Below are 17,952 nucleotides of genomic sequence, written 5' to 3' on the forward strand. Positions count from 1 at the left end.
GCAGCAACATCCGAGAAATGTTTCTTTTTGCGAGATATCGAAGGAGGTAAGGAACGATATTATTTTCGTGTATTATATAATCACACTATGTAATGCCTGGGATGGCATGTTCCTCCCTTCTCCTTTGTTAAATGCAACAATGAACAATTACTCAATCAATACTACTGAAGGTAAAACTCGTTTACTTAAAGTATTTCTACAATATTAGGCTAATGGACCAAACTCATTGTGGTTTTAAGATATGGTAGTAGCCTTTTGGGGTGTCTGGGATGAATTCATGCCCTTGCATTTACTAGCAGTTTACGTCTTGATGCTCCCGGCGGCTCCTCCCACGTGTGAACGTACTTGTCCCGAGAGCACCCAGCCGGTCTAGCCGCTAGATCGTCGCGGCTGTATTGCCGGCCAGGAATTGCCTGGTGTAAAGCCGCCTTAAGCTATGGCCTCGATCTTCTAACAATTAATCGACTACCGTACGTGATCAAAGGTTCGAATACCGTGATCAAAGGTTCGAAGTAGTGTGTCGAGCAATGGTTCATGATTACAGGAGCTCCAGTGTGTGCAGTAGTGGACGGCTTGTGGTGGGAGGAGGACGTGTTGGGAGTCACTCCACGCCCCACCCCCCTCTCCTACCCCTTCACCTGTCTATTCCTCAGCACCGGTAGGTCCATTAATTATTATAGTTATTACAGTTATGTATTTTTTCATTTAGTATTTCGTTTATGCTGATTATTTACCTGGTTTAGCTTTGAACGTTGTCAATGTAGTACTGTAGTGTTACCTAAATAGTCATTGAAAAGGCGGTAATTCTGTGGCCGCGAGAACAATTTAATTAAGGTCGCTTATAGGGGTTGTTGTGTGTAGAACTTCGATATGGCTAGTTTTAATAGCGTAGTAATAGTTTGACAAGGTTTAATTCTGCACCATGAATGTGAAAAAAAGCTTATGAGAACCCGTCTATTCTTTGTGGCATTTGGAATTTGTTGTTGTGAGCCGGAGGCGCTCGGTGGTCACGATCGATACGGATCAAAACTCAACAATGCGAACCAAGCTATTATCCAAACCCTTTCTGGGCTGAGGTCACCGGCTGTTGCCAGGGAACCAGCCGTGCCATGCTGGGAGTCATGTTAGTAGCCTGGGAACCCATATATGAGCATTGATTAATGTTCTCTTCATGACTACCACTGTACTATAGTAACCTATACACAACCACACTCCCATGCTCAGAGTCGCTAGCTTCGATCCTGTCCATCCATGCCAGTTTATCGATACCTCATATTTTTTGCCACACAAGGACGCTTCCCTCGTTTGTCTGTGTAAAGCAGTCCTCCCTGCAACCACCACCATTCCAGTTCCCTCTCATGACGTACAGTCATGGCTGGTAGTCCATGAGCAGGTGGTGGGGGAAGCCACAGCCAATACTGTGCAGAGCATTTGAGGAAGTTGATTATCCTCGATCACCCCCCTCAACGTGGCCGCTCCTTGGTGAACGAGTTAACGAGTTGTTTGTAGTCATATATAATATGTTAGGTGTGGGAACCATTTATGCTGTATTATGAAGATGAAGTTAAAATACAGTTTTGTTACAGGCTCTGGCGGAGGTATTAATTAAAAAGGTCAACGCTCATGTGTTGGACGTAAGACCACACGATTGACTGAACATGCATGACCTTATCGTAAATCCTGTATTACAGCCATTATCATTACCAACACAAAAGGTGTAAAACAAAGTTTGAACCAACTGAGCAAGATCTAGCGAAACCATTAGTTCCCATTAAAACCTCCAAATCACCTTACAGCTATAGTCGTTTTGAGTGTCCTTTGGTGAATTTTATCTTAACAAAGCAGTTGCCGAGGCAACGACGTTTGACAGAAATTCACCTCCTTGACTGGTCCCCTAACAGCTAGCTGTGATGTCAAAATTAATCCAATAGAAAATATATGGGGCATTATGAAGCGTGAGTGGGAGGTAGCAGAGAAGACCAAAGCAGAGATAACCAGGCATTCCTATGATGTCTGGGAGAGTATCAAACGAACACTCGACATAATATTATGTGTTCAAAGCTGGTAGACTCTCTTCCCTTACGTCTCCAGCAGGTGGTTGACGCTGAGGGGGGATGGATTAAATATTAGGAAAGGCGCACCACTAGGGTAAAAGGAGTGTTACCTTCCCCCACGAAATAGCGCTGTTGGCCGGGATTGAACTTGTGACTATACGATCACGAGGCAAGTCGTTACCTGTCTGTATCCAGATTTATGCTATACCCCATGAATTACATAGAATTACATAGAAAATCAGACCACACAGACACCATGGTCCAGACTAGGTGGTCTGTCCTTATAAGTGACTCTACACTAATCAGATGGCTCCAAAACATTGCTTTTCTATTCTAGTTAATATTAGTTCAAGGAAGTGACGGTCGAGCTTGTTTTTAAAGGAGTCAATCGTGTTACATTGGACCACTGACGGTGGGAGCTTATTCCATTCTCGCACTACAACGTACGTTGGTGAAGAAAAATTTGGTGTTGAAATGCCAGAATTTTCTCATTACTACACTCCCACACGGCCACTGCGTGTAACGAAACACACGAGAAATTAATCCAGTCAAGGAAAGGTTTGTTGGCGCCGGGGATCGAACCTGCGACCATCGTAACGGGAGAACCACTTCTTTACCAGTCGGGCAAAGAGGTACCCCGCTGGCTAGCTGAATTATGGGAGGCTCGCCCATCAGGCAAGTCAGCATTACAGTGCAGTCAGAATTTACTTGTCTACATTTGAGTTTTATGCCATTGTTCCTCGTTCGCAAAGTGTCATCGATCATAAACAATTTTGTTCTGTCTACATTCGTGAAACCATTAAGTATTTTAAAACATTCGATCAGTTTTCATCGGAGGCGACGTTTCTCAAGAGAGAATTAACATGTTAAGGGTGGAAAGCCTTTCTTCGTAGGATTTGTTGCGCAAGGAAGGGATCATTTTTGTTGCCCGACGCTGAACACCTTCTAATTTAGCAATGTTCTTTGCATGGTGAGGAGACCAAAACTGTACCGCATATTCCAAGTGGGGTCTGACTAAACTATTGTAGAGCGGAAGTATTACATCTTTATTCTTGAATAAAAAGTTTCTTTTAATGAAGCCCAACATTCTGTTCGCTTTATTTGCTGCATAGATGCATTGATGTGAGAATTTGAGGTTTGACGCGATTTTGTTCCCCAGGTCCTTAACGCACTGAACGCTTGCACTTATTTATCAATAATCTGTTGAATTTTACATAGGAATTAACTATACTATGTAATGCTTTATGACCTTAATAAAGATTACAATACCGTATATGTGACATATGTTATAATCACTTCACCTTAATTATTGGCATCCAAATGTTTGTAAATCTAGAATGGCAAAGTTTATCGGTCAACATTACATATCCACTTTTCATGAAACCTGGATAACATTAATATGAAATCAGAAAAAAAACATGAGCATATTTGTAACACACACACACACACACACACACACACACACACACACACACACATATTTGCACCTCACCATTTATACTGGAGCCGTCACATGCCGTAATATCGGTTATTTATATTAATCTTACTCATTACATATTGTTGTGCTGGAAGCTTCCCCCGGCGACCATAGGCCTCTAGAAGGCTCCGGGAGGAACGAGCAGGGGGGCGGGGAACAAGGCGAGCCGTCCGCGCCCCGCGGGGCGCGGCCAGACGCCAGGCGGGAAGTGTTGCCAACTCGCATATATTTTTGCTACATGTTCTTGTATGATCTAAAATATACTGTAACATTCTAGACTGTACTGTTCTGGATATATATAGGAGAAGAGGGCGAGAGAGTGCTAGTCCCAGTCATAGTAAGCTAGTGGTAAGTGAAGAGTCCGAGTGAAGTGTACTACTAAGGAAGAATATTAAACTACAGAAGCTGTGCAAAGTGTTTACATATCTCCCTCCCACGGAGTCTCCTGACGGCGACACGGAACCCAAGTAACACGTCCGGCATAACAATATCATGGGTATTCCATACAGCTATCTCTTGTAATTATAACATCAAATACAGCGAGCCAAAACATTTGGTGATGCATTACTTGCGATTCCCAAATAAACTATCAATCAATCAATCAAAACTACTAACAACTCGTTCACAGAGTTGTTGAGAGATGTGTAGAACGTCAACTTGTTCGAACGGTCTGCCTGGTATTGGCTGTGGCTTGCCCCACCACCTGCTCATGGACTATCAATCATGGCTGTACAGTACCGTAATTTCTGGGGGAGAGGGGGGGGGGGGTCGCTAGCCCGGCTGGGGGGCTACTGGAGACTTTTGTATTTGATTTCTAGTTAAACATGAATGGAAATATCTTGCAGGTGGAAAAGTGTTGGTGTTAGAATATCCGTCTTGAATGTAGAAAACTTAGTGACATGCTACATAATTCTGAATCTCTACACGTTATTTTTTGGTGGGTCCTGATTTTCTTTTATGGGATAAGAAGTATTTTTTTCTCTATACATTTATTCTTTCAAAACTCAAATCTCATGTCTGTTATTCTTGCCTTTCCATGCGCTGCAGTGTTCATTGCTTCATTCCGAGTCCGAAATTGTGGCGGGATCAGTCAAGTGATCGAAGCTTCGTCCCGTCAGGCAGAGTAGAGCTTGGACTTGGGGAGGCCACCGACTATAGTGCTTCCAGGTGAGGAATTCCATAAAGTTAAGTAGTTTGTTGTATCTTTAATTCTTGATAAGATCTATGACAGCTAATTGGGAAAAAAATATGTAAGTGTAAAGGGGTTGATTTCTGAAGGCAGGGAAATATCTGTAGTGTTTGCAAGCTGCTGACTATCCCTAGGCCTGTGGATTCATAGCTAGGTGTGCTTAGTGTGCCATTGCTACACTACACCACGGAGCCAGTTTAAGAATGGGAGCATTAAGGGAGAAATAATGGAGATAGTAGTGAAGAGAAAGCAGGCCATAGAGATTTCAACCAATATTGGGTTTTGTGAAATTACATGTAGCAAACTTTAGTGCCATTGTCATTCTCAGACACACGACAGAAACTCCAGGAATTTGGAGTGGTGAAAGCTTAGGGGTGGTTCCTCAGTGAAGGAGCTGAGGCTCCTCACACAATTAATTTCTAGTCATAGTGCATGCAAAGCCTGTTTAAAGAAAAGGTGATTAAAGAACACCCCAAGCCATGCAGGTGTGATGCCCTGAGATACAGATAGACTCCAAAAGGTCTTAAGCCACTTTTCTTTGCCTTGGGGCCAGTATCTGCCTCTGTCTTCAGGACCCGGATTTGAATCCCAGGCAGAATGTTGGGTAAAAAATTATTCACTCAAATGGATCAACTTCTGAAGTGCTTTGAGAAGTGGACCCCCCCCCCCCCCCTTACACACACAATATAATCATCACATGTTCCATGATTTCCAAATGAACTCAGTAGCCAAGTGCAGCTTGTCTAAGATTTCATGAATGTCATTGTATTGTGTTCATACTGCTGTTCATAGTCTTGAATGTTTCTAAGTCTTGAGAATGGTTAAGAAAAAGGAATAACAAATTGAAAGATTTATTTGGCACTCCAGAGACAATGTCACTTAGGAATGTAATGAGTTTCACCTAAATCATTCAAACCCTTGTCAGGCCTAGCAGCAGCAGCAGCCGCTGGGCTGGTACAGGCACATGTGGACTGGCCTCCCTTGCTCCGGCAAGGTGTGTGTTTGATTATGGCCTCAGAATAGTTGTGCTACACTAGTTTGGAATGTTATAAGGCATGAGTGGGTGAGTTACTCCTGGTGATACAGACTCCCCTGAACTCAAGTGGAGCAGCCTACAGGGATAAGCAAGTTTGAAACTAAGCTAAGACTTGGCTGGATTATTCTGCCTTCAGTAATATAATTAGTTGAGGAGGGAAATGTAGTAATGTGATGGAGAAAGACCCAATCACAGCATCCCCGGTGAGCCGTGATGCAAAGGCCTGCAAGACTCAGACAGCCTTGAGCCTACCTGTAGGGCGCTCACACGGGAGTCTTGACAATAATTTCTGTACCAGACTTAAAACTAATACTTACAAACAAATAATCCTTGTAAATAATTATTTCTATATATGATTAATCTCCAATGCTTGTATGCTTAATATAATTTACTTGATTCCATAATATTTATTTAATCTCCAGTGCTTGTACTTCAATAATGGATTTAAGTATCTTGCTGTTTGAAATTACCTACTAACATATAATTCCCCTTAAAACTCAGTCACTTCAGTGAGTGGATGATTTGTTTCTTTTCTTAGTGGTACAGAATGCAAAGTAACTGCAAAGCAAAGTCTTGCTCTACTGGACATTTGTCTTGATGACAATGAACCCATAACCTCCCAAATAAGTGATGAAGATCCCACACACTTCCCCTTCATCAATATATCAAGTATGTCCCCGGGAAATACTGAGAGCACATTCAGCAAAACACCCCTTCCACCGCATGTGACTAACACAGACTGCCTAAATTATGAAAGACGTGTTATATTGCTGCTGGACTGATCCTGTCACTGTTGCAGGCAGCGCTCAACACTTCCCGAGGACCATCGCCAGCAGCGCCATCCTCACATACATGCCACCCTCCGCCTGCCTGAAGTAAGCCGCCCTCGGGTCCGTGTCAAACTCTGGGGAGATCTCTTGGTTGCGGGGCAGCGGGTGAAGCACGATCATGCGGCGTTTGGCTCGGGTCATGAGGTGCGGCGTGACGATGAAGTGACCGCACGCCTGGGAAGGGAGGTCAGGTCAGTTAAGGTTTTGTGGAGTTTATTACTCATGGATTCATATAGGTCTAGTGAGTGTTTTATCCTGATCGTGGAATATATGCTTGCAAGGCATATAGTTGTAGCTGTGGTTTGTCATCTTCAGGAAATGGTTGTGAATAACTTATCTTAATTTTATGCTGAAGCCCGTTATATTATATTTGGAGAGAGAGAGAGAGAGAGAGAGAGAGAGAGAGAGAGAGAGAGAGAGAGAGAGAGAGAGAGAGAGAGAGAGAGAGAGAGAGAGAGAGAGAGAGAGAGAGAGAGACACACACACACACACACACACACACACACACACACACACACACACACACACACACACACACTCACTCCTCTCAGCCTACAGGCCCCCACAGGGTGTAACACCACAGGGTGTTGACATAGCCCCCAGGCACATAGCCCCCAAGCCACATAAGGAAAGTCTCTATCTGTCTCTGTTTTGTTGACAACTTGACATACAGGCACAGATAGAAGGCCTGAGCCAGACTAGACATCAATGCTTGTCTCTGGGCTGTGTGGGCATGCCTCACCCTTTCATAGTCCTCCAGGGTGCCGAACCTCTCCTTCTGGATCCTGGTCATGTAGAGGACGTCTGTGTCAGGTAACGCCGCCTCCAAGCTGGAAAACTCCTCCTGAAAGGTAACATATTGCTTGAGACTCTTCTACTTATGCTTTAGGTCACCCTCTCATAAGACCTATATGTCATGAAGGACACACGAAAAAGGATCAGGGACAAACAGAATTTGTTAATACATCCTTTGATTTTCAGCATTCAATGTGCCTTGGTCTTGGGCAAGGACCTTACTGTATCAAACCTCTCACACACACGCCATCCCATCCCCATCACAACCAAACAAAATTTAGTATTGCATTACAAAACCTCTGTAACACCACTGAACACACTCTTTAACTCACTCAGTCTCCCCCACTTTACATTCACTACCATTTATCTAACCAACTCTTATTCCTGTTCCTTGCTCTCCATCTGCATCATCACCTGGTGGATGCCCTGGGATGTGGCGTACTGTATGATGTAGTCCGGCATGCCCAGGCCGGGCGGGGAGACATAGCGCAGCTGGACGTTGTAGAGGGTGAGGAGGCGGGCCAGGGAGTGGACTGTGCGCCCGTGCTTCAAGTCACCAACCTGCAACACCGGCACTTTGTTAATGGAAGACACACGATGAATAAGTACGGAGGAATATCATTTGGTAAGGTGGTCAGTAAGTTCCAACATGCATTCTGCTGTGTTACAACTCTTGTCATTATCCATAGCTCTACACTCACTACACTCATTCACTTTCCTTTTTCCCTGTCCTCTTATCAACCAGTGTGTGTGCTTCTTCACCTATTTTGTACTCTTATCAATGACTCTCCAATAGCTGTATTTCATCAGGTATAGTCCTCTAAACAGATGCTACAAATCATCACTTCAGCCTTGCATAGACATCACTTGGCCCTTCTAATTCGCTCAGCAGTAATGACCCACCATTGTGATGACCATTCCGTTCACTGTGCCAATTTCCTCTCTGATGGCAAACACGTCCAGCAAGGCCTGTGTCGGGTGCTCGCCGACTCCATCTCCGGCGTTTATCACTGGCCGCCGACTCACTGCCGCTGCACGCTGGATGTAGAAGTATGGTATCATGTAGGTGCAAACACAACCACAGCAGCAAAGGTAGGCAGTTGTTTATGAGCATTTTCAAGTGCAAACACAATGTGCATCTTTTCTCAACATTAATTATACTGAATCACACACAAAAAAACATTGAAATTTCTCAGCTGTATGTTCAAACAGTTTATAATGATCAATAATGAACTGCTTGCTGCTTTATCCTTAAATAAAAACTAGAAAAAAATTATGGATATTTTGTCATCCTTTCCATATATTTCACACAATATAAAGAGCTTTCTTTCTGGTATCCTAGTGTGGCTATACCAGAATAAGTGGAGGTAAAGGAGATGAAGGAAGGAGATAAGATAAAAAAGGTCAGGATAGCTCAATGGAAGGGGAGAAAAGACAACTGGGGCTAAAGTATGCTAATGCATCCCTCCTCTTGTGAATTTGTGTGTTTACTTACAGCCACGGCTCCCGGCTCTGGGTGACGGAGGACAACCACGTCAGCGTACCCCGACATCATCATGACAGAGTCTGGGGAGAGGGAGGGACCAGATCAATAGGAGAGTACACAGAAACATGGAAAAGTCAAATGGAAAAGATGGAAAGAAAACAAAATTGAGGTCATTATGGACAGAAAGAAGAAGAAATGATGAAGCGGGGGTTGTTGTCATTATGGAAATAGGGGCAGATATACTGAAAATAGGAAGGAAAAGAAAATTTTGAAATGGAACTAAAAGCCAAAGCTAAAGGAGAAACTTAAAAATATGATACTCCATGATGAGGAATTTTAAAGAATGAGATGACAAGCAATTCTAAATGAGGCAAGAGAACAAAAATAAAGGCTACAGAAAAAAAAAAAAAAAAAAAAATTTAGGGAACAATAGTAATCATTAGCCAGTCTCTCCTCACCCTCCAGACTCTCTCCCTTCTTGACGGAGGACGTGTTGGAGTCCAGCGTGACGGTGCGGCCGCCCAGCCTCTGCACCGCGGCTTGGAAGGAACAGTTGGTGCGTGTTGACACCTCGTAGAACATGAGAGCCATCAGCTTACCCTGCAGCACAGACACTTGCGTCAGGAATGGTGGCAGTGGTGTAGAGGCAGGAGTGATAGTGATGAAAATGAAGTTGTGGAAGAGAAGTGAGAGAAATGGGGAGAGAATACTTTGATAGATATAAAATAGTAATACTATACACTAAGACTGCTTTGCTCTATACACACCAACTAGAGGGAAAAATAAAAAGGTATGTCAGTCTCACCTCCAGAAGTTTTTCCATTCCAGTCTTTGAGGCATGAAAGACAAGAGACTTATAATGTGTGTGTCACATGTTGGTGATCAATATTAAAGTTTTGATTTTCCTTTACATCCCCATCCACTTATTTGCCTCCCTTCATCCACTTATCTGCCTCCCTACCTGCCTGTCAGCCAACCACCCACCTTGAGCAAGTGGTCAAGGGGCCGCTCCTTGTTGATGCACACTCGGAAGGTCTGGGCCAGGTCGAAGATGTGGTTCAGCTGCTCCTTGGTCAGGTTCTGCACGCTGAGGAAGTGCTGACCCTGTGCGTGGGAGGCGAGGTGGTTAGGATGCAGGAAGAACACAAGGCACAATGCAGAGGAGGGAGGAACAAGAGGAGGTTAGGAGGCAGGAACAACATACAGTTCATTAATGAAGAGAGAGGAGCAAGAGAAGATAATGGGCAAAACGAGCAAAGAAAATGGAAGATGAAAGGTTAAGATCAAGGGGGGATACTGGAGAAAAAAATAAAAATAAATAAATAAAATGGAAGATTATAAGTTAAGATCAAGAGGGGATACTGGAGAAAAAAAATAACAAAAATAAATAAATAAAATGGAAGATGAAAGGTTAAGATCAAGAGGGGATAGTGGGGAAAAAGAACTATACAGTATTCATCAGCTCTATTGATCTTTCTCACTCTTCCATATAACTTAGCACATGGAGTAAGCTCATTCCCCTAAAACTCTTACAATCATCCCTTCTTCCAGTATAACAAAACCATTTGATGAAAAATATATGATGATTTAATTTTATGGTCCTTCTCTCCCAACTGTTGCACAACCTAACCTGCAGGCCATGCGAGGCAGCGGGTACGAGGAAGCCAGTGGGCAGCGGCGAGTGGTCACGTGGCCGGGAGCGGGACGGCGCCGTATCCTTCCTCTCTCCTGGAACCTCTGGAACACCCACGTCCAGCAGCCCCTCAGCATACACATCTGTCAAGGGAAGCAGGGACGTAAATACCATTCTTACTATTACGTTGCCGATATGCCATTTTTTTCCTTACTACTACTACTACTACTACCACCACAACTACTATACAGCTAAACTACTACTAGAAATCCTCACCCTGGCCTCGATGCAGGAGTGGTGCTGTCTTGCGGGTGGGTGACAGCAGCTGTGGGGTGGTGACAGAAGATTGCGGGATGACAATCTCGGCCGGGGTCTGCAGGTCGGTATTCACCATCACCTTGTGCCCACCGTAGCCTGTAACAAAGAATGGATCAATGATTGTAAAGTTCTTGTAAAGTTCTCGTGGAATCTGTTATTTGTAAGCTCTCTTTACATCTACATCTTACAGTAAAAGTCCACTAATCTGAATTCCACTGTTCATAAAATTTACTAATCTGAATTCAAACTAACAGGAAATTATGTTCTATCATTTTTACAGCGAAGTTAGGAGTTGAAGGGCAAAAACTACAATAACAACAACAACCCCCACCCCACTAAGCACTGCTCCTATGAAAGAGAACAGAACTTAGTATGAAATCAGTCTGAAATCTTATGGGCAATAAATTATGACAAAAAATCTTTAACCTCACCTCAATGAATCATTATAACAGTAAACAAAACAAGACAAAACAAAAAACTCCAACAATAACAATAACAAGAAGAAAATGTGTCTGGGCTGAATGTGCTGGTCCTTACTCACCGTGCGGGGGCAATGGGAGAGCGATGTTAGGCTGGATGGGGAACTGTGGCGCCGTGGGGAAGGACAGCGGGATGACTCCGGAGGGTGGGGCGGGGGCAGGGGACAGCGGCTGCGTCTCCCTCACGTCCTCCCCAAACCCGGGCGGCACCAACACCTGGCGAGAGGAACAGGTGATGGCAGTGTTTCAGTTTTTTTATTTCACTCACCTTTGACAATTTCTTCTTTTGCATCATCTATAATTGTAGTTGAATTGCAATGTGTCATAAAAAAAACTAATCTATTAATCTATCTATCTGCCTATGCATCTTTTTATCTTTGGCAACACCTGGGCAGAGGAACAGGTGATTAAGTGTTTTGGTTTTATGTTTCACTCATCAGGCAGTTTATTTTCTCCTCCCTGACCCACCTGTCCATCCACATAGGCCACCTCTCCCCTTAAGACGACGCGCTGCACCCTGCCGGTAACCTTGCGGCCGGCGAAGGGCGTCCATCGCGCCTTGCTGAAGGGCGGCGACTCGGGGATGGTCCACTGGGCGTCCAAGTCCACCTCGATGTACGTCCGGGGTTGGCGAGGGAGATGGAAGATGCGGCGCGGGTTGTGGTGCAGCTTGTTTACCAGGTCCTGCGAGGAGAGGGATTCTGTTTATTGATTACCTATATAGTGCTAGGATTTTTGAGTGTCCCAGAGGTTTGTGAACAAGTCCTTCATAAACCATTTCTTTGAGTGACTAAACATGTTATGCGATGGGATGTTTTGTTTCTCGGTTAGAAGAAATATTCTTTTTTATTTTAGGAGTATGGTTTTGGGTTTTGGTTAGAGGGACTGTGTGTTTTGAGGTTCTAAAAATTGTAGTTTTATATTTTGGTTACAAAGTGTACAAGCTATTTTCCGGAAATTGTGGTTCTGTTTTTAGTGGGTTTTCTTCATTCTGGAAGCTGTACTTTGTTTTTAATCAGAGGTTTTGTTTGTTCTAAAAGTAAGCGAGTGAGAGAGTGAGTGAGTGAGTGAGTGAATGTGTGTATACCTCCATGGACAGCCGGCCCTGCGTGACAGCTGTGAGCAGCAGCGGCAGCATTGACTCCAGCCCTGGGAAACCTGGTGGAGGCTGGTGTGCACTCTTCTCCTCGATGGTATGTGGGGCTGCAGGGAGGGAGGGAGAGGGGGTGAGGGAGGGAAGGAGAGATGGGATAACAAGAGGGGGAAAGAGGAAGGAAGGGAAGAGGGAGAAAAGGAAGAAGGGAGAGGTAGCAAGGGAGAAGAAAAGGAGAAGAATAAGAAGAATGAAGGAGGGATGAAGGGTGAAGGGATGGAGGATAGAATGAAAGTGGGGGAGGAGGATGGGAAGAAAAGAAGGAGAGAAGCGAAAGAGGAAGAAATGGAAATGAAGGAATGGAAGAAGGAAAGGAGGATAGACAGTAAGTAAAAGGAATGAAAGAAGAAAATAAGAATAGGAGAAAGGGATAGAGGTTGAAGAGGAAATAAAGGAATGAAATAGAAGAAGAAGGAAAGTAGATATTTGAATTAATTTATCAACCGATCTTTCTTTGCAGTGTTAAAAAAAAAAAGTTTAAATATATGATGAAAATGCAACTATGCCACTGAATGAAAAGTTTAATACAGAAAATCTATAAACTAAGAGGTATGAAAATAGGGCCATTATAATCAAAATATCACTACGTTATGCCAACACTTCATAACAGGGTATATAACAATGGGAAATAAGGCAAATGTCTCACTCTAGAAAAGGGTTTAAAAGAACACAAACTAAGGGGTTTAAAGATAGGGTCATTATAATCAAAATATCACTACGTTATGCCAACACTTCATAACAGGGTATATAACAATGGGAAATAAGGCAAATGTCTCACTCTAGAAAAGGGTTTAAAAGAACACAAACTAAGGGGTATAAGAATAGGGTCATTATAATCAAAATATCACTACATTATGCCAACACTTCATAACAGGGTATATAACAATCGCTAATAAGGCAAATGCTCACTCTAGAACACAAACTAAGGGGTATAAAAAGTTCCATTATAATCAAAATATCACTACATTATGCCAACACTTCATAGCAGGGTATATAACAATGGGAAATAAGGCAAATGTCTCACTCTAGAATAGGGTTTAAAAGAACACAAACTAAGGGGTATAAGAATAGGGTCATTATAATCAAAATATCACATGCCAACACTTCATAACAGGGTATATAACAATGGAAAATAAGGCAAATGTCTCACTCTAAAATAGGGTTTAAAAGAACACATAGAAGTAAAGGGACAAAATTCTACACATGCAGATTCCTGAAAATGAGAAACCAAAAATTTAGTGTATGATTGTCACTCCCTGCTGAAGTGAGGTAAGCGACATGGCCGAGGCGTCCATCTTGAGATTTCACTTGCCTGGCTTCGACCAACTATTCAGGCGCTCTGAGGCAACTTTTCAAACTAAAAATCAAAGAAGTTGTGGCAATATGGTCGATCATTTTCACTCATATTCCGAAGATAATAAATGATCACACTACATTCAAGAGGAGGTTAGATAAAGTCATGGATAGTGAGGTAAGGTGGGGTTAGGATTACAGGAGCTGCCTTGTATATGCCAACCGGTCTCTTGCAGACTTCTTACGTTCTTACTTCAGTCACAATTTTCTTGTTTTCTGGTGCGTGTCACTGGCCTCACCTCAGCAAGGAGCGCCACAATTTTACGTAGAAAGTTAAACATGCATCTCCAGGTAAAGAGTTGGAGCAGAATGTTGTGTGTCGCTTCAGGCAATTATTCACAATGTTACGGAAAGACAAACACAAAAGCACATCAAGGGTTTAGTCAGTGTGTCCTCCGTGCTACCTTATAATGTGAACACAACAACTGAAATAAGACAAACAAAATTAGCCCTTATTTTGAGTATATTAAAAGAAGCTTAGTCAGTGCATCCTTTCTGTTGTGTTCTCAGTGCTACCCTACAACGTGAACACAACAACTGAAATAAGACAAACAAAATTAGACCTTATTTCAAGTATATTAAAAAAAGCTTAGTCAGTGCATCCTTTCTATAACTCAATGACATGGACACAACAGAGTACAATAAGAAAAACAAAGACAACCCTTCCCTTAGAAAACATAAAAAGTAGTTTGTTACAGAATCAAGAATTGTCAACACCGGTCCACGGGAAAAAATAGGTGACTTTTTATCATATATGGATCTGAATGAATCACTAGAAAAAACAAAATGATAACCAAAATGATTAACTAGCATCACACCAACAACATGCCATAAAAACGAAAGAAAAAAACATAACCACAACCTCCATTATCGACTACCAAAATCACCGACATCACGCTTCATAAAACTAAAGAAATGATTAACACAACAAGCTGAGGGTGCAAACAAGAGAGAGAGGAGAGGACAATGGCTAAAGGGGAGGGAGGGTTGTATTTCTTTCTCAACAAGCTGAAGGTGCAAACAAACGGACATAGGAAGAATAGGGAATACAAAAGGTCAGGGCGGGTCCTCATATAAATAAAGCCAGTATGCAAACAGACTAAAGAAAGGGTGGGAGGGTCCTTTTCCCATACAAGGTTAAGTGCACATAAGAATAAGTAGGTAGGCAGACAAAGTAAATATGAGTAAAGAGGTTCTATTGCCAACTATGTCAGGGTGCAAACATTAGAAAAACAACAGAGAAACAGATTATTAATATATTATTGTGGATTGATTCATTAGGCTATATTTTCATGATGAGAAAGTGGAGAGAACAAAGGGTAAAGGGTAAGGAAGGTTCCACTAGGATGGAAGGGTCCTTTTCCCATACAAGGTTAAGTGCAAATAAGAATGTTTTTATTTTATTTTTTTATTTATTTTTACAACAAAGGAGACAGCTCAAGGGCACAAAAAAAGAAAACAATAATAAAAAAAAAAACCTGCTACTCGCTGCTCCCAAAAAAGAATCAAAAGAGGTGGCCGAAAGAAAGGTCAATTTCGGGAGGAGAGGTGTCCTGATACCCTCCTCTTGAAAGAGTTCAAGTCGTAGGCAGGAGGAAATACAGATGAAGGAAGATTGTTCCAGAGTTTACCAGCATGAGGGATGAAAGAGTGAAGATGCTGGTTAACTCTTACATAAAGGGTTTGGACAGTAAAGGGATGAGCATGAGTAGAAAGTCGAGTGCAGCGGGGCCGCGGGAGGGGGGGAGGCATGCAGTTAACAAGTTCAGAAGAGCAGTCAGCGTGGAAATATCAATAGAAGATAGAAAGAGAGGCAACATCGCGGTGGAATTTAAGAGGTAGAAGACTATCAGTAGGAGGAGGAGAGCTGATGAGACGAAGAGCCTTAGACTCCACTCTGTCCAGAAGAGTTGTGTGAGTGGAGCCCCCCCACACGTGAGATGCATACTCCATACGAGGGCGGACAAGGCCCCTGTATATGGATGGCAACTGCGCGGGTGAGAAGAACTGGCGGAGACGATACAGAACGCCCAACCTCGAGGAAGCTGATTTAGCGAGAGAGGAGATGTGAAGTTTCCAGTTGAGATTTTGAGTTAAGGATAGATCGAGGATGTTTAGAGTTGAAGAAGGTGACAGCTGAGTGTTGTCGAAGAATAGGGTAGGTAAGGAAACAAAGTAATGATGAGTAAAGAGGTTCTATTGCCAACTATGTCAGGGTGCAAACATTAGAAAACAACAGAGAAACAGATTATTACTGACCAGTTCATTATGCTATATCTTCATGATGAGAAAGTGGAGAGGACAAAGGGTAAAGGGTAAGGAAGGTTCCACTAGGATGGGAGGGTCCTTTTCCCATACAAGGTTAAGTGCAAATAAGAATAAGCAGGTAGGGAGGCAAAGTAAAGATGGGTAAAGAGGTTCTATTGCCAACTATGTCCGGGTGCAAACATTAGAAAAATAACAGAGAAACAGATTATTACAGATTCACTAGGCTATATCTTCATGAGGGTAAAGGGTAAAGGGTAGAAGGTTCCACTAGCAGTCAAGCGTAAGGTTCAGGCAGCCTCACCTTGCTCTCCACACAGAAGTTCATCCGCATTGTCTTAGCAGCAGCAGCGAGGGGCAAGGCAGAGTGGGGGTCAGTTAGCCTACTCGTGTCTGTGCGTTGGTGGTGTGCTGGTGTACACATCTATCTATCTAGTTATATTTACCTAGTTGCAGTTTTACAGGGCCTGGGCTTTACGCTCGTGTGGTCCCGTCTCCGTATGTACATTTATCCAACTTTTCCTTAAAGCTTTGCACATTCCTCGCCGATACTACATCCTCACTTAGTCTGTTCCAAACCTCTATATTTCTTTGTGGGATGTTCTTATGTGTGTGTGTCTTTGTGTGTTGGTTCATATGTGCATATTTGAGGGTGTATCTTTATGTGTATATTCTTGCATGTGAATATTTTCAAGTCTACATTTGCATCAAAGTGCATATACTTGTGCACTTTGTGAGTAAGTGCTCAGGAAAGCATTCACAAACTCCCGGCTTCCTTACATTCTGCGGCACCTTCTGGCACCACAACTAGCAGCTAAGGCCCAGGTGTCATTCTGTCCTGCTGCGTGTCTTCCGTCCCCAACACAACAAGGGGGTTTAGGCCGGTATTATAAGACACTTTTGCTTCTCACATCAGCTCTTTCTAAAGGTAAAAGAGGGGGTCAGTAGGGTTCTAATCAGAGTTGCCAAATTATCGTACTCAAAACATCACATTTATCAGCTCCAGGGCCCAAAACTTTCTTACCCACACAGATAACGAAATACTAGTTAAAGTTCTCGTTAAAAGCATTACTTATTGGCGTTTATTTGCGACAGCTGTGACTCAGAAACTGGAAAAATACGATGTACTGAGTGTCTGAATACAATAATGATAACCCTGGTTCTAATGAGTGTTTCTTCAGGTTCATGGTACAGAAGAAGGGTCACACTACCACCAGGGTCATAAAACTACTCCTGGAAATGCCTACACCTCCTACGAAAGCCTTGTCAAATATGTGTTCTTGGGCGGCGAAATGTCTTATAAAACGACCCTTAGTTTTGCCGCTGTCACTTCACACAAGCTATCACCAACACCCAAAGCCACCTTATGTTACTACTGCAAGCAAGTTATTCACACATGTTAGTTATTTTGTTAGTGCAAGCTTCTGGTGGTTCCTTTAACACTAAAAAAATCTACTGAAATACTTGTTAACCCATATACCTCCTTGTATTATGCGCTGTGCTATGGAAAAAAAATACAGTGGGTTAGTATAAGCCATTTAAGACCATTCTGAGACAGCCTTCTATACACGGGTAAGATATTTAACTGGACTTCATCTCTAACTCCTCCAAGACAGCCTGTTACTGATCTCTCAGTAAGCACTCTCTAATGTATTCAAAACAACACAAATACCACTTCTGCCTATCGCCTATGGAACCAGTATTTGCTTGTGAAGATAACTGAAATTTTACTTGGTTTTGCTGTTTACTACTAAAAACAATCTCATTTAACCCGGTAGCAGCGAGGATCATGTTTCTTAATGGTCCCTCTAAGCAAGAAAAATGAGAAAAAATCATCCCTCACACAAACCATTTCATAATATATATATCAAAGCATTTGTGATC

The 17,952-nt window shown here is 42.8% G+C and overlaps 1 protein-coding gene across 7 annotated transcripts in view; it reads right to left on the reverse strand.

The window, feature by feature from the left end:
* Positions 1 to 5,557: 5,557 nt before the first annotated feature.
* LOC127005653 (CAD protein-like) overlaps positions 5,558 to 17,952 on the reverse strand; it is a 167,150-nt gene continuing 154,755 nt past the window's right edge. For 3 of the 7 annotated variants that reach the window (XM_050874733.1, XM_050874735.1, XM_050874734.1), the window contains 14 exons: positions 16,373 to 16,405; positions 12,385 to 12,500; positions 11,766 to 11,981; positions 11,360 to 11,513; positions 10,777 to 10,914; positions 10,498 to 10,643; positions 9,852 to 9,971; positions 9,673 to 9,696; positions 9,326 to 9,467; positions 8,877 to 8,947; positions 8,285 to 8,419; positions 7,796 to 7,942; positions 7,329 to 7,430; positions 5,558 to 6,760 (listed from right to left, as the gene is read on the reverse strand). In XM_050874733.1, the coding sequence (XP_050730690.1) occupies positions 6,563 to 6,760; positions 7,329 to 7,430; positions 7,796 to 7,942; positions 8,285 to 8,419; positions 8,877 to 8,947; positions 9,326 to 9,467; positions 9,673 to 9,696; positions 9,852 to 9,971; positions 10,498 to 10,643; positions 10,777 to 10,914; positions 11,360 to 11,513; positions 11,766 to 11,981; positions 12,385 to 12,500; positions 16,373 to 16,405 (1,742 nt within the window). In that variant the 3' untranslated portion in view covers positions 5,558 to 6,562. The remainder of the gene's footprint in view (positions 6,761 to 7,328; positions 7,431 to 7,795; positions 7,943 to 8,284; positions 8,420 to 8,876; positions 8,948 to 9,325; positions 9,468 to 9,672; positions 9,697 to 9,851; positions 9,972 to 10,497; positions 10,644 to 10,776; positions 10,915 to 11,359; positions 11,514 to 11,765; positions 11,982 to 12,384; positions 12,501 to 16,372; positions 16,406 to 17,952) is intronic. The other 4 variants (XM_050874737.1, XM_050874738.1, XM_050874736.1 and 1 more) reach the window with 3 other exon arrangements.

Source organism: Eriocheir sinensis, chromosome 30, assembly GCF_024679095.1.
Source record: "Eriocheir sinensis breed Jianghai 21 chromosome 30, ASM2467909v1, whole genome shotgun sequence".
Lineage (NCBI taxonomy): Eukaryota > Metazoa > Arthropoda > Malacostraca > Decapoda > Varunidae > Eriocheir > Eriocheir sinensis.